Source organism: Notothenia coriiceps, unplaced genomic scaffold, assembly GCF_000735185.1.
Source record: "Notothenia coriiceps isolate Sejong01 unplaced genomic scaffold, NC01 NC01_scaffold00037246, whole genome shotgun sequence".
Classification (NCBI taxonomy): domain Eukaryota; kingdom Metazoa; phylum Chordata; class Actinopteri; order Perciformes; family Nototheniidae; genus Notothenia; species Notothenia coriiceps.
Window position 1 is genome coordinate 7,013,802 of NW_011369947.1, and position 14,982 is coordinate 7,028,783.

Below are 14,982 nucleotides of genomic sequence, written 5' to 3' on the forward strand. Positions count from 1 at the left end.
CCCCCCGCTGTGATCTTTGGCGCGCCCCCCAGGTTGGGAACCACTGACCTAAGTGATCCTCACGATGCATAATTCAAACTTGCAGGGTTCGTTTTTCACTTTGTAAAAGGTAGATTGAATTTCCAATGCTGGCCAAATCTAATTTGATTTACATGGAGCACATTGGTGCCAACTGGCTGTAAAACTGAGTTAATTTAACAAATAGGGCCTGTTGTCATTTTTAAGCTCTCCAGATATTTTGGCATTTTGACTAACATCTAAAATATATACCGTATTCATAATGGACCTTCATTCATTTAAATGAAAAATAAACACTTTGTTGTACACTTTGATGTCTGCCAATAGGCTTGTTCGAAAGTGTTGATCCAGATGTTACATACCTCAGTGAGAAATATAACATAGTTAGCATCTAAATTGTGTGCTTGCAGAAAACAGAGGTCTCATCCCTAAAGTAAAATAAGAAATTGGTCTTTCTGTGTTTGTGTTTGTGTGTGTGCAAATGCTATGCAGCCATACACCATATGGGTAGTGCTAATAGACAAACATGTTCCATATAATGACTTGGAGATGATGCATATACAGGGTTTCATATAATGAGCAACAATAAGTGTTAGGTTGACGACATATGTTCAGGTCAAGCTGTTCAGGACAAATTACAACTGTATTACTAATAAGAAGAAACCAGGGTACATATATTATAATAAGGCAGTAGCTTTTCCTGAATATGTATCCGACCACATTAAAGCAATAATGCTTGAATTGAATGTCTTGCCCATGACCAGACTGTGCTCAGATTTAAGATACAAGATAGGGATGAACCAACCAAAATGGCAATTAAAGCTGAAATGGTTTCAAATCCATTCATATTTCCACATCCTGTCATAGTAATACTATGTTTCAATTCTGCAGGTAATGTAAGCATGGCATGACGTGATTACAACTGCAGGACAATGTTCAACCACACATGCAGATTCTGTTCAGAAGTGTTCCTGAAAAACACGCTTGAGTTGTTAAATGCATTCACAACAGCCTTGATGTGCAGAACCATGTTTAATGTGTGAGAGGATGAAATACATAACATTGTCTGAGTGTGTTTGAGGGGATTTGCACTCTGAGTGACCTCCAAAGTTATTCAGAATTATGCATTATGCAAACTCCCTCTGAAGCATTGTTAGGGGTTAGCAGTAGAACTTTTTAGTGGTAACCTCAAAATGAACAGGTCACATTTTAAATGAATATAATGAGCTTTACAGTATTTGCTAAATCAAAAAAGCAGTGTCGGCAAAACTCTGGATGATCATATTACTATTAAAATGTCTGTAAGGAAATGTTTTGTACCCCAGATTTAGGTGTTGTTTATTAACTTTATTTTCTTCTGCAGAAACACGTAAAAAGGTCCCTCATTTTAATATATTATTTTTTAATCTAAGAATGGTAAGACATTTTTCTTTATTTGTTTTATCTTTTCTCCCATGCAGCCACTATAAGCAAATATATTCAGCATGCTTCAATGTACCATTACCAATGTGTTTACCATTATAAGCAGTCGGCAAGCTACAGGGGCTTTGGCCAGCCTACTAAGAGACTGACACGTGAGAAAACTACCATCCTGCCCTACTGTAGGTTTGCTCAAGTTTTTTGTCTTGGAACAACAGAGCAGGAACGACATGCCTGAGCACATATTGTAGGCTTTCTGTGTAGGTTAAACCTTTGTTAGGTTTTCTCCCTTTTCTTTATTTAAACAGCTTTCCTTTTATATGGCATTTATCTCCCAGGTCCAGATTACATGCTTCCACAGTGTAATGGCAGCCTTTACAAAGCAAGCGTAACTAACGTTCAACTTCAAAGAAAACAAAGTTGAAAAGAAGAGCTAAGCCTTACAGAATTTGTTAGAATTAAAAAGTTGTACAGCCCTCCCAGAAGTGGCTCTTTGCAGATGTTTTTGTGGTAGGAATCCAACTCTTAACAATTTGTTTGCTGAAATACTCCCATCACCTTAAAGTTTTTTTCTTTTTGTACATTTGTTGTATTAGTTACTGATATTTAATGCATGTCATGTACTCACATGTTTAGACTGCATTGCCATGGTTACTGGACAAGTAATAGCTTTATATTCTTTTTTGACATCTGTTTTCTTCTTTCTCCACAAACAACAATTCAAATAAGTTCATAGCGAGATAGCTTGAAAATAAATGAAAGCTTCTTATAGGAGCAAACTATTTCAGTCCACATACAAACATTATAATTAATTTCTGTGACACACGCTAAACGTTATGTGATTCTCCAACATGTAATAATAATAATCAAAACACATTAAATAGCATGGTAGAATGACTTGAAAGATCAAGTATCATATACTTCATAATTGCTGGTCACTTATTTTATTGTATATGCTAATTAATATTGTTTTTCATAATGCATTAAATTGTGATTAAAGTGGTCATTATTAGCTTTTTAATTGAAAATAAATATGTTTTACATAGTCAATTGTGTGAATTACAACAATTGGAATTAAATATGATCATTTAAAAAAAGAAATTCAGTGATTATACAGCAACTATGCTTGACCTTATAAGTCATTTTAAAATGCTTTATCATTTGTTATGAGTATTGTTATGTATCATTATTAAGGTGCTCATAACCACATTGTACATGCTATAAGCACATTGTAACAAATTATAAGCATGTTTGTAATACATTATATATATGGGCTTCAGATAAAGTGTAACCAAAATCCCAAGCATGACACGGACAAGATGGAGACTAACTGTTCCACTTATTACTTTTCATTATAGCAGCGTGCGTCCCCTGGTGTATGTTGGCAGGAGCACCAATTAAAGGATCTGAAAGTTTTCCAATATTGTGTTCCCACAGGCACAATTCTACTAAAATGATTCCAACTGACCCACTGCAGATTTCCAGAGAGTGAATGGCTTCCAGAAGAGACAGTGAGACAGAGAGTAGAGAGACATAGATCGTTCTATAATTACAGTTTCTGAGGGGATGATGGTAATGGTTTATGAACATTTCTCTGGGATCTGGAGCCAACTCATTAATTTAAATGAGCAATTAAGCTTGAAGGTAGCATGCTAACTGTGTGAACTGGCACTACCTCAAGCGATACTGTTGTAGTTGGTATTCTGTTGCTTTAATGTGCTCTGCAAGCATGTGTGTGTGTTCACACATTTGAGTACATTTTTGAGTAATTCTTTAAATGTGTTTTCTCTCTTCATTGTTATTACCTCTCAGTTTCTCAAACAAAGCTTTGTACTTGGTCCCGGCTGGTTGAGTAGTTGTCATCTAAATCGTCCCTCTGGAATAACACTAAATAGTCAAATATAACAAAATTCTAAGTAAAAATAAATTGGAATGAAAAACCACATTTATGTACAAATCTGTTTATTACAGCAATACATGGTAATGCATGGTAAGACATTTTAAAATATTTTTTTCATTACAACTGAAAAATATCTGACATTGCAATACAAATGACTTGCTTTAAGATACAAATACATTATTTTATTAAATGCTGTATTGAAGTAGAAGGTATTTCACCATGTTGGCGTGTGTGTGTGTATATATATATATATGTATATGTATATTTATAAAACGGACAAGTCAAATCAAGCAATCTGATTGGTTCTTAGCCGTGATATACTGAGCGGCTAAGAACCAATCAGATTGCTTGATTTGACTTGTCCGTTTTATAAATATACATATACATATATATATATATACACACACACACGCNACAGGCCGTTCTAGACATTGCTGCCTAGTGATATTTTAGGCGACATTTTATCGTAAGAATAAATGAAAGAATCCTCTACAAAAGACAGAATACACTGCAAAAACAGAAACTTACGTTGACATGGTTAATAGACCCAAAATGGTCTTCCAACGTGTATTCAGTAGTTTGATGAACATTGGAAAGATTTTATGTTGAACATTTTACAGGTTAAAATGCTTCCAATCTGGGTCACTTGAGCACCACAAATACTGGGACCTGATCTTAGGGGCACAACTCCTAAACGCCCATATGAAAAAGATCGGTTTACATTTTAATAATCAAATTAAGTATGTGAACTAACCAATAACACCTACCATAGCCAGATTAACAAGATAAATGTAGCTTATTTATTTTTTGTTCAGTTCATATCTTTGTTACCTTAGTTACATTTAGTTACTTCTATTTATACATATTTTTGTATCTTCTCCAACTTTAGAGATATTTTTGGTTTACTGTCCTATATGTATACATTTGAATGATTCAAACTTGTTTTAATTAGTCCTTAATAATGTATAAAGGAAGTGCCTTGGAAATATGTTGTTTTAGCTATAATTTGTGTCAAAAACGTTGAACCCACTGAGATAAACTTAGACAAAATTAACCTTCTAAAACTCAGAGAGTCCTTAACCTCACTAGCCTCTCAGTCCTGACAGGAGCAGCGTCTCCTCCACCCTGTTTGTAGGAACATCTACGTTCTTATATCCTATAGCAGCAGCTAGCACCAGATTCTAATAACAACAGCGGCCGTACCGGTGCGCCTCTCTCCCATGCTCGCCTCTCGCTTACCACGCTCGCACTTTGGCTGTGAGCATGCGGGCGGCCTATTAAGCGAACATCCCACTTTCATCACTTACAGGCACCCCCCTGTACAGGGCAAATTAAACGTTAACCGGGGTGAAAGGGTGTTACATTTACTTAATTGATGGAATGGTTGTACATCAGCCGAACATACTTGGATGAGCGCGAACGCCAAAAATGTTTTTTCCCTCCCAGAGGTACACAGTGCGCGCCCCAGACTCTGGCGCCTAGCGACGCCTGTGTCGCCGTATTGCCAGTAACACAAATACTACAAATCCACTAACAAACAATCATAAATGAAAAAGGGTTGCCACTTATTCATTTTTTTGGTCCTGCTGGCGCCCCTAGCAGCGGCGCTCATATTGTAGTATAGGGGAAACACTTGACCCTCTCTGGAAAATCCTAAATTGTAAATAGTTTGGCCATTAAAATGCGCTTTTATTCGATTTCTAGCAAGAAGTGTATATTGTACTTTTTATAATCTACGTCCATTGGATGTGTAGCAGGCACGTCCACTGACTCAAAAGTGGAGGCTTGAGCCCCTGCCCTTTTTGCTTCCTCCAGAGAAAGTGCCTCTTTCCCCTTTTTAAAATTATTAAAGCAAGTATATATCTACTGTTGTTTGCCACAGTTTCCTTTTCCCAAATATATTGATTACATACCAAGAATAACATATCAGGTCGGGAGATTAGACTGTTGAAGCTCCGCTGCTCTCTTACCCTCCCCTCCCCACTTTCTCCTGCACAGCGGGCGCGGACATCGGCGCTCTCAGACAGACAGGGTAGCAGCACTTCCACGTTTACTGTCCATGTTATGCCGGATTTCTTTGCTTTTTGAAGGTGAGTGGTGATGAAAAAATACTAACTGCCAGTGGCCTAGAGTTTACACTAATTAGCTAAAAAGATAATAACAAATATAGTTAAACTATGCTACTAGCTAATGGATTAAATTAGCTCCCAAGGTTTAGCTAAGGACAAATTTATCATGGGGCATTACAGGTGTAATGTACTGTACTTAAGGGGAGACACTTAAATGTAATACAGTAAAGAATTGTATCTAATAACGTCGATCCAACTGCCACATGATATGAAAATAGGGCGTTCTTATTAGAAAATGCGCAAATTTGCATGCCAGTTTCAAGCCATACAGATGATAAGGATAAACAAAAAAACATATCACCTCACAACTTCCCCAGAAGGTTAACTTAGGTCAATGTCAGTATTTTCCCCTGAAAGTGTTATGTTTTTAATATGCAAGATTACGTTTATAATCGTATAGTATGAATTCAGGACATGGTAATAAAACGAACACCATATTATATGCTTCGTTGGAAGTTTTATTTTCCATTAGAGTGAAAGAAAACATGGAAAGCAAAATAGACCAAAATAACAAGTACATGCAAAAACGATCTTTTGCTCGTGTAATGTCCTTATAACAGTAACTTCATAATTTTTTTTGGCGGCTCATTTCATAACTTTAATTGTACTAGTTGTGTCTGCTCTTGTCTAGGTGAATACTATAAGAAGACATTTGTTTCTCTGTGTTACTATTATTTTGTAGAATCGTTGAGTTTAAACCAATTTTGAGTGGAGGTATTAAAATAAATTGGTCAGTAAGTAGAGATGTGGCAAGATGTATTTAACTTTTGTTTTTAAAACAATTTTTTATAAACGGATATCGAAATATGCCCCTTTTTCTCACTTGAGCACCCGCCCCCCTAAAGTGTCTGTGCGCCCTGGATGGTAGATAGGATCTATAGTTTGGATAATATTTACGAAAGATAATTTGATGCTCTCGCCAGGAAACGGTATGTGGCAGCTTCCATGTAAAGTAGCGCAACCCTCACGGGTGAAAACATATTTCCGGTCTTCGAAGTTTAAACCAATTAAAACTATGAATTATCCCCACCCATCTGTCAAATGAGTACACAGTGATACTGGTATCTGCATTACTCATCCACTAAAAACATCAGTTTTATCTCTTTAATTACACAATTTGAGTTGGTTTAAATTGTGTACCATGCTTTTGTGTTTTAACTTCGAGTTCGGAGAAACAAATAGTTTTTCGAGGGTTATCCATCCATAATCCCCAAACTACGTTTGGGACACAACATCGTTTTGCTGTTACAACCCGTGGATAGTCCCCAAGCTCTGTGATTTGGATGTTGAGATGCAGTCGCCAAGTTACGCCGAGCGTCAACAGCACTTTGAAATGAATTGGAACCAAGGCAGGCTTATCCAAAACTGGACTCGACCGGGTCATTTTTTTACAGCAGCATGTATACTTGTCTCTTACATTCAGGAGGTTACTTGGGTCAACTACATTATTTTAGTACTTTCAGATTCTGATTAATATGTGAAATATAAACACCCTTAATCAGAAATTCAGTTACCACCTGAGTCAAATTCAGGAAGGTTATGTGTAAGTGCAAAATAAACTATGCAATACCAGACTGTCTCATAAAATGAATATTGTGATAAAGTTCTTTATTTTGTACATGCCAATAAAAAAACAAAAATGTCATACATTCTGGATTCATTAGCAAATCAAGCTGAAATATGCAAGCCTTTTATTATTTTTAATATTGCTGATTATGCATACAACTTAAAGAAAACTCAAAAATCCTGTATCTCAAAAATTAGAATATTCTCAGACCAAGTAAAAAAAAAAAAAGATTTTATAACAGCAAAAACACCAATCAAACCATTTGAAATGTCCATAATGCACCAGTACTGGTTGGTAATCCTTCTTGCAGGATTACTGCATCAATGCGGCGTTGGCCATGAGGGCAATCAAGCTTGGCATTGCTCGAGGTTTATGGATGCCCAGGATTGCGCCTTTAGCTCATTAGCATTGTTGGGTCTGGTGTCTTTCAGCTTACTTTTCACTCAACAAACCCCACGATATTCTCTATGGGTTCAACAGTCGGGGGAATATTTGGCAGGCCAATCGAGGGCACTAATGCCTGGTCGATACACCCAGTTACTGGTGGTTTGGCACTGTGGCAGGGGATGCCAGATCATGCTGGAAAATAATTCCTCATCTCCATAGACTTTTCAGCAGTACGAAGCATGTAGTGCTCTAAAATCTCTGGTACACGAGCTGCATTTACTTCTGGCTTGATGAAAAACACAGTGGGACCAACACCAGCAGCTGACATGGCTCCCCAACCATCGCTGGACTGTGGAACTTCACACTGGATTTCAAAGCAACTTGGATTTGCTCCTCTCCAGCCTTTCCTCCAGGACTTCTGGCGCTTGACTTCGAATGAAATACAAAACTTGCTTTCGTTGAACAAGAGGACTTTGTACCACTGTGCCATGTCCAGATGCTTCTTTTTCCTTAGCCCAAGCAGACGCCTCTTCCGTTGCTTGATTCAGAGAGTGGCTTGGACCATGGTGATGACGGCTATTGTAGCCCATTCTCCGGACACGTCTCGTAAGCGAGCGTGTGTGTGGATACCTGGGACTTCCAGTCTTCAGTCACTGTCTTTGAAGCTCCCCCAAATTCTGGAAGCGACTCTTGTTCACAATGCTGTTAAGGGCTGCGGTCATCTCTTCTTGGTTGCAGCGTTTCCTGCCACCATTTCCCCCTCCAACAGACTTTTTGTGGATGTGCTCTGAAAACTGCACTCTGTTGAACAGCTTGCTCTTTGAGAAATTTCTTGTGTGTGCTTACCCTCCTGATGGAGGGTGTCAATGACGGTCTCTGGGACAGCAGTCAGATCAGCAGTCCCCCATACTTGTCTGATTTAGTTTACTGAACCAAGCTGAGTGTTTTTCAAGGCTCAGGAAACCCTTGCAGGTGTTTCGAGTTAATTAGACGATTCAAGTGATTCGTTGAACACCCTACTAGTATACTTTTTCATGATATTCTAATATTTAGAGATAGGATATTTGAGTTTTCTTAAGCTGTATGCCATAATCAGCAATATTAAAATAATAAAAGGCTTGCAATATTTCAGTTGATTTGTAATGAATCCAGAATGTATGACATTTTTGTTTTTTTAATTGCATTACAGAAAATAAAGAACTTTATCACAATATTCTAATTTTCTGAGACAGTCCTGTATATTGGACGTTAAATACTTTGTCAGACTTCATATTTATCTGTGGATACCCCCAACGTTTTTTTCTTATTAAAAAGAAGACCTTAACTTAAAGTATTCTTTAATGTTTAAATAAAGCCTTATTAGTTTGTCTGTTTTGCACATCCTCCTGTTAATATCTTTGGACGTCCTGCACTAAACTGTTTTATTGTAGGGATCACTACAATATCTTCTTGATATTTTCTATTCTATATTTCTATCATTGACCTTCTACTTTCCCCCAACTTTGTATGTAGGGTATTCTTAATATTTAAATGTTTTCATCAAATATAACATTCAACAACAAAATTCAATAACGTGCTTTAACCACTAGGCGGTGCGGGCTAAAAGAACAGTGGTCTAGTAACTAGACCACTGGTCTAATCACAATTTCAATTGCTGATATTATTATGTTTTATTAACTAGTTAATAAAACATAATAATATCAGCTATTGAAATTGTGATTCCATAGATGTGTCTCCCATCACCCAAATCCCCTGACTATTCTCTCAACTCAGTATTTACATTCTTATATTCAAAGAAAATCTGTAATATTTACAAGTCCTTTTCTATCAGCTGTGCACCATTATGTTGTAAATATAACCTATCTACCAATTGGATCAAATATAAAAATCAGCTGAATTAGTGTTGATACTGCAAGGAGACGTATTGTGTGAAGAGAAATTGAAGATGTTGTTTAATTGTTGATATATTTATGGTCCGCGTCACGTATTCAGTTTCGGCGTCAGTTCTTCCTGTTTTTCTAGAAGTCTTCTCATCAGGGCTCTATATATAAAGAATCCGCCTGATAGGCTCCTTCACCTTAAAGATAATAATAATCATCGGCATTCTGTATCTCTCTGCTGGGATGAGTCCTGTACTGTCCCCCCCCCCATTCTTGGGCCAGGACTCTCTTGAAAAAGAGATTTTTAATCTCAATGAGAACTATCCTGGTTAAATAAAGGTAAAATAAAATAAAACTAATACACCGTCAGCGCTGCAAGACCACTGAGAAGGTTCCTACAGATTCAGACACATTAGATTAAAGACTTCTACAGACTGCTAACGTCAAAGGGAATTACTGAGTTTACAATGTCAGAAAACATGATTCCTAATACCCTCTCTCCCATGGTCCCATATAATGTTTGAGGGTTATAAGGGTTAAGTTATTTTAATACCAAATATCTTTTTTTGTATTTTAGTTACTGCAAATAATTTGCCATTGTTGAGCGTCCCTGACTGCAATATAGCGGCTTGCTAAGTGATGAAATGCTCTAAATGCCAGTGGGTGGCAGCAAGTAGCCTACTGTAGCACAATATGACCTTGTTAAATTAAGACGGTAGGATTCAGTGATGCGTGGGAGAGGAGCACAGCCACCGATGAAAGTGTATACTCTGAACTCGGTCCAGGAACAAAATTCTAACCCAGATGTATAGCCTATATGAATGGTGGTCAAGAGAAGGTAAGGTGAGCTCGAGGCAATACAGCAAAGTGAATCTTAAGCTTGGATTTAGTTTCACTGGTATTTCGACTGCACCAACACCGTTATGCTTGGTGTTTTGGGAAAAGCTATCCTATAGTGCCAGGGTCCCAATTGAGCTTACACGTCATCTCCAACCAAACACCTGTCTTGAAAACAAGTGTATTAGGCTACAATTTGTCATTTTGTAACTTGCTGTGGGATTTCTTTAATATGAAAAATGTACCGTAGCTCGAATGGTTGAAAAAAACTAGCCCAGGCTGCACGATGCAGATATACACCCCCCCAGGGGGCAGCGTGACCAATAGATGCTTCACAACGTGGAGGGCCAGCAGCGAGCCAAGTGGAGGCAGAGAGTGATCGTGGAATCATCTCCGGCTGTGGAGCTCGCCCCTGACTGGGATGATGATTAAGTAAACCCAACCTAACCCGCCCCCCCCCCTCCTTCACTTGGCATAAAGATCTCCGGGTGGATTTAGTTACCTCCTGGAACTTTAATCAATAGCTTCCACATTTACCTTCCTCTTGTCCTTCTTCTCCTCCTTCTTGGTGAAGACGGTGTGGACCCACCAGATCTTGGTGAACATGCTGCCATACGCCAGGCTGAAACCCAGACCCAGCAGCCAGAGGCGGAACTAGCAAAGAGGAAAATATATGAAAGACGGTATAATTAAACTGATTAATAAATCAAACAGATTAATCAAATCAGCTCTTCAGTCATGCAGCCACATTAAGCCCTGTTTGAGTTTAATAGTCCTTCAGAAATGACCTTGAAATGAACATAAGCTCCAAAGCTGTGCTCCGTAACACAGCACTGTACGTCTACCTCTACTGTAGCACTCAGCTATCAGCTGACAACATGAGGTACAGTGTGAGCTTGAAGACTTGAAAAAACAAAATATTTCTGGGGTTAAAACTAAATGTGTTCTTCCTTTCCGTAAAGGATTTGGTTTGGCTCTGATCTTATTTCTGGGGGAATGAAACATTCACAGGTAAGAAGAGCTAGGGGGACTGAACTAGTTTACCAAAAGTATCCCTACCTTGCAGTCATTTTATGGTCTGATCTGTAATTTATTGAATACAAATGGTTTCCTGAATAGGGATACAGTACAGGTGAACTGCATGAATGCCGACACCAAGTTTATCCTGGTACCAGACATGTGAGTCACTCTCCACATCTAGTTTTAGTTTAGGGATGACTAAAATAGATCTGGTATTGTGCCTCTTGATGGATGTTTCACCTAAGTGGGAAAACAACTGACGAATCGCAGCTTTATATGCAGGATCAGGAACAGGGATGCCCTCTTCCTAGCTTAATCATTCGCATAATTGTCATAGTTAGCTTTTTAGCCACCTGCACAACATGTCAAATCAGAAAAAGGCCACAAAAAAGTGACAACTTTGATGAGATGGACAGGTTTCATAGGTTGAGAGATAATAACTTTTAAATTAGCAAGTATTTCTGACAAACGTCAGGGTTAATTGGTCTTAGCGATCATTACCTCGACTCTCAGTGTCACTTGACACGCCAATGCTAAGAGCAAATAACCCTAGAGTCACACCAATTATGATGTTCAACGCGACAGTATGTAACGCCGCCCATAAAAAACGACCAAAAACGTCTTACGTGCAAATGGCTTCTTACCATCCATTAATACATGTATTCTTAGGCAGTGACCTCAAGTGACCAGAGTTAGTATTACGAGGTCAACGACAAAGGATGTTACCGAGGTGTCCCATGGAAACCCACAAGTTAACACTGAGTAACTTTACGTCAGGTTCCGTACAAACTTAACCCTAACTCTACCCCTAACCCTAACCCTGAATTAAGTCCAGTACAAAACTTCTTATTTTAATACTGTTACTTCATATTCAGAAAGAGCATCTCCAGTGTTTATGGAAACAAATGGCTTCACCAGGATATACAGTATTTGGCTTCCGGAACGTTTGGGCCAACGAGGATTGCAGCGAGAGCTTCACCATGTCTTCACCCAGAGTCTGAGTCTTCACCTTACATTGCATGCCTCTCTCCACATTAAACCAATATTCAGTAAGTTTGAAATCCAATAATAATGTTCTTTAGCCAGTACCTGGCAGACGGCGGGGAAGTGTCTCGCACTGACGTGCAGGCCGTCCAGGCCCAGAGGGAAGACCGCGGCCAGAGCCATCATACAGCCCACTGCAGTCATGTTGTTCAGGTAGGGCTGGGAGTTCTGGATGTACCTGCAGAAACACACACACTGAGTTCTGCATTTCTAGATATGTACATTTCCAAATTACATTTTCAAAAAGGGCCAGGGGAATGTTTGGCCATTCAAATGTTTGTCTCTTGCCTTAATGCACCCTTTCTTACTCACATAGACCAGTCCGATCAAACTGGTCTGATAGCCAGAGATGGCAAAAGTACACACATCCTTTACTCAAGTAGAAGTACAGATACTCGTGTTTAAAAATACTCTGGTAAAAGTAGAAGTACTGACTAAACTTATTTACTCAAGTAAAAGTAAATAACTATGGGCTTCGAAATGTACTTCAGTAAAATGTACCCATAACTAGCAGCTGTTTTAAAGAGTACCTGACCTCCCTTTATATCAATAGAACAATAATGTCATTGTTAGTTAATGAATGTTTCCATGCTGAACAACGGCAACATGACAACATTTTCATTGGTCCCTCTTTAGAGAAGACCAGGAAATGATGGATACACGGATCGTGTTCAAACAAATAGGCACGCAATGACTCTAAATAATAATGATCACGCCGCCAAACACACATTCAAACTAAATGTAAGAAGTAGAAAGTACAGGTGTTTGTGTTCAACATGTAAGAAGTAAAAGTAAAAAGTCGTCAGAAAAATAAGTAGTGGAGTAAAATACTGATACCAAAGAAATGTACTTAAGTACAGTAACAAAGTATTTGTACTCTACTACTTCCCACCTCTGCTTATAGCTCAGCCTCTAATCCATACCGATTAAGTCTGCGCTTTATTACCTGACATTGCTGTTGTAGATGTTGAATGTGAGGCAGACGATTCCCAGCAGGATTCCCAACCCAGCGAAGACGGACACAGACACGAAGATGTTCTGGGACAGGTAGCGGAACTCCTCGATGACCACCGTCTGGTCTGCAGGGGGGCCGGGGCCTGGAGACACATTGGAGCGGGTGAGAGGGAGGAGGAGACTGTATGGGAAGAATGGATGAGGTGAACACATCCCATGTTTCCTGTCTCTGCTTCACTGTGTTTCAGTGCAGTTTCCAGCCGTGCCGCAGCCTAATGGTGCATTTCCACTGCAGCGCGTAGCACGTTTTAAGCGTTCCGTGCCAAGCCCGGCCCGTTTTCTTGTTGCGCTAGGGGTAGTTCCGGCTAACGGGTACTGTTTCACAGTTTTTCTTGCTCTCCAAAATCCAGGTTCTTTCCGGGCCAACAACTGGGAGGAATATACTAAACTAGTGAGAGAATCGCTGGCAAGGGGGCTACAACTACAACAAAATGAACATATTTTACCGTAATTGTAATACACGTTTCAAAATGATGCCGAAGTAACAACATACTGATACCGGTTAGTAAAAACCATGAATGAATGCTTTGACAAGTCTGCAGACAGACGGCAGGCGAAAAACCTTTTAAAATGCTTGTTGTCTGAATGGAGATTGGCTAAGCTAACGTTGTATATGCTCCGACCATCCACACTCACAGCAACGGCCTACAGACATAAATTAACCAGCGACTGTATTCACCATGACACAGACAGTCTGTGGTTTGTACTTGTTTAACTTTTGTTTAGTTTCTGAACAGATATGAGGAGCTGTGAGCTCTGAGTGCTAACAGCTAACGGCTGATGTTGGTTTTGTGGTTCGCATTGAAGATGACGTCACGGCTCTGCCTACACTGCGTTACTATAGTTACTGCCCCAGCTACTAAACTGTAATGGAAACACAGCATAAAGTGAGCCTGGCCTACCAAGGCCTAACTATACCGTACTAAGCCATGCGAGGCCCTGCAGTGGAAATCTCCCCTTGGTGATTGTTGTGAATCACACACAGTCACTTAGTGCGGCTCCATTACCAAGGTTCATTTAGCGTTCACATCGCAAACGACTCTGACGGGTGCACAGACAGGGTTCAGAACTGAGACACTTTCACTCTTCAGTTGATTTCACTCATTGACCTCCACTTTGCATTATTCATGAGCCATTTTCCAATTTTACCAAGAAACATTTGAATAATAGAGTGCAAGGCCTGCTCAATCATGCACAATTTGCATTTGAATAAGGCGGTGAAAAACCTGAGAAATGAATCACCATATGATAGCCTACGCATTTATGTGTGAAATAATTATATTAGCGATGATTTTTTTTATCTTATTTTGAAGCAAAATTATACTTTAACTGGATTTTGTAGCACACCCCTGTCTTTTTAATGAAAACAAATTATGATGTTTTACTTGTCTTATCTTTGCATTGCTTCAAATTTATTTTGAACAAATGAGAATGAAAAACTTTTCATTGAAGTACTAGCCTACGTTGTTTGGAGCAGAGGAGGAATTGAACAGTAAGTGACAGCAGTTACAGTAGTTGTAGTGAGAACTCAATGGAATGGTGGACAGCAACTATAATGGAAGAAAAATTAAATAAATCGTTTTCTAACTAAAAGACATATGCATTTTCATAGAAGAAGTCTAAAATCCAACTTATAAATAAAAGCCAAACCCTCAATGGGTAGATCGGGTTACTTCCATTAAAAAAAACATGATGTGTTCTTAACAGAGCATCAGATTTAGTATCTAGTAAGCATGCTGATGTGGAGTGGATCATTGTATGAATGTA

General features: G+C 38.8%; 1 protein-coding gene across 1 annotated transcript in view; it reads right to left on the reverse strand.

Annotated features, from left to right (window-relative positions):
* Positions 1 to 10,650: 10,650 nt before the first annotated feature.
* LOC104966344 (gamma-aminobutyric acid type B receptor subunit 1-like) overlaps positions 10,651 to 14,982 on the reverse strand; it is a 32,943-nt gene continuing 28,611 nt past the window's right edge. Inside the window, exons 3-5 of the mRNA XM_010795533.1 lie at positions 13,148 to 13,336; positions 12,247 to 12,379; positions 10,651 to 10,791 (exon numbers count right to left, since the gene is read on the reverse strand). Coding sequence (XP_010793835.1) covers positions 10,651 to 10,791; positions 12,247 to 12,379; positions 13,148 to 13,336 — 463 coding nt within the window. The remainder of the gene's footprint in view (positions 10,792 to 12,246; positions 12,380 to 13,147; positions 13,337 to 14,982) is intronic.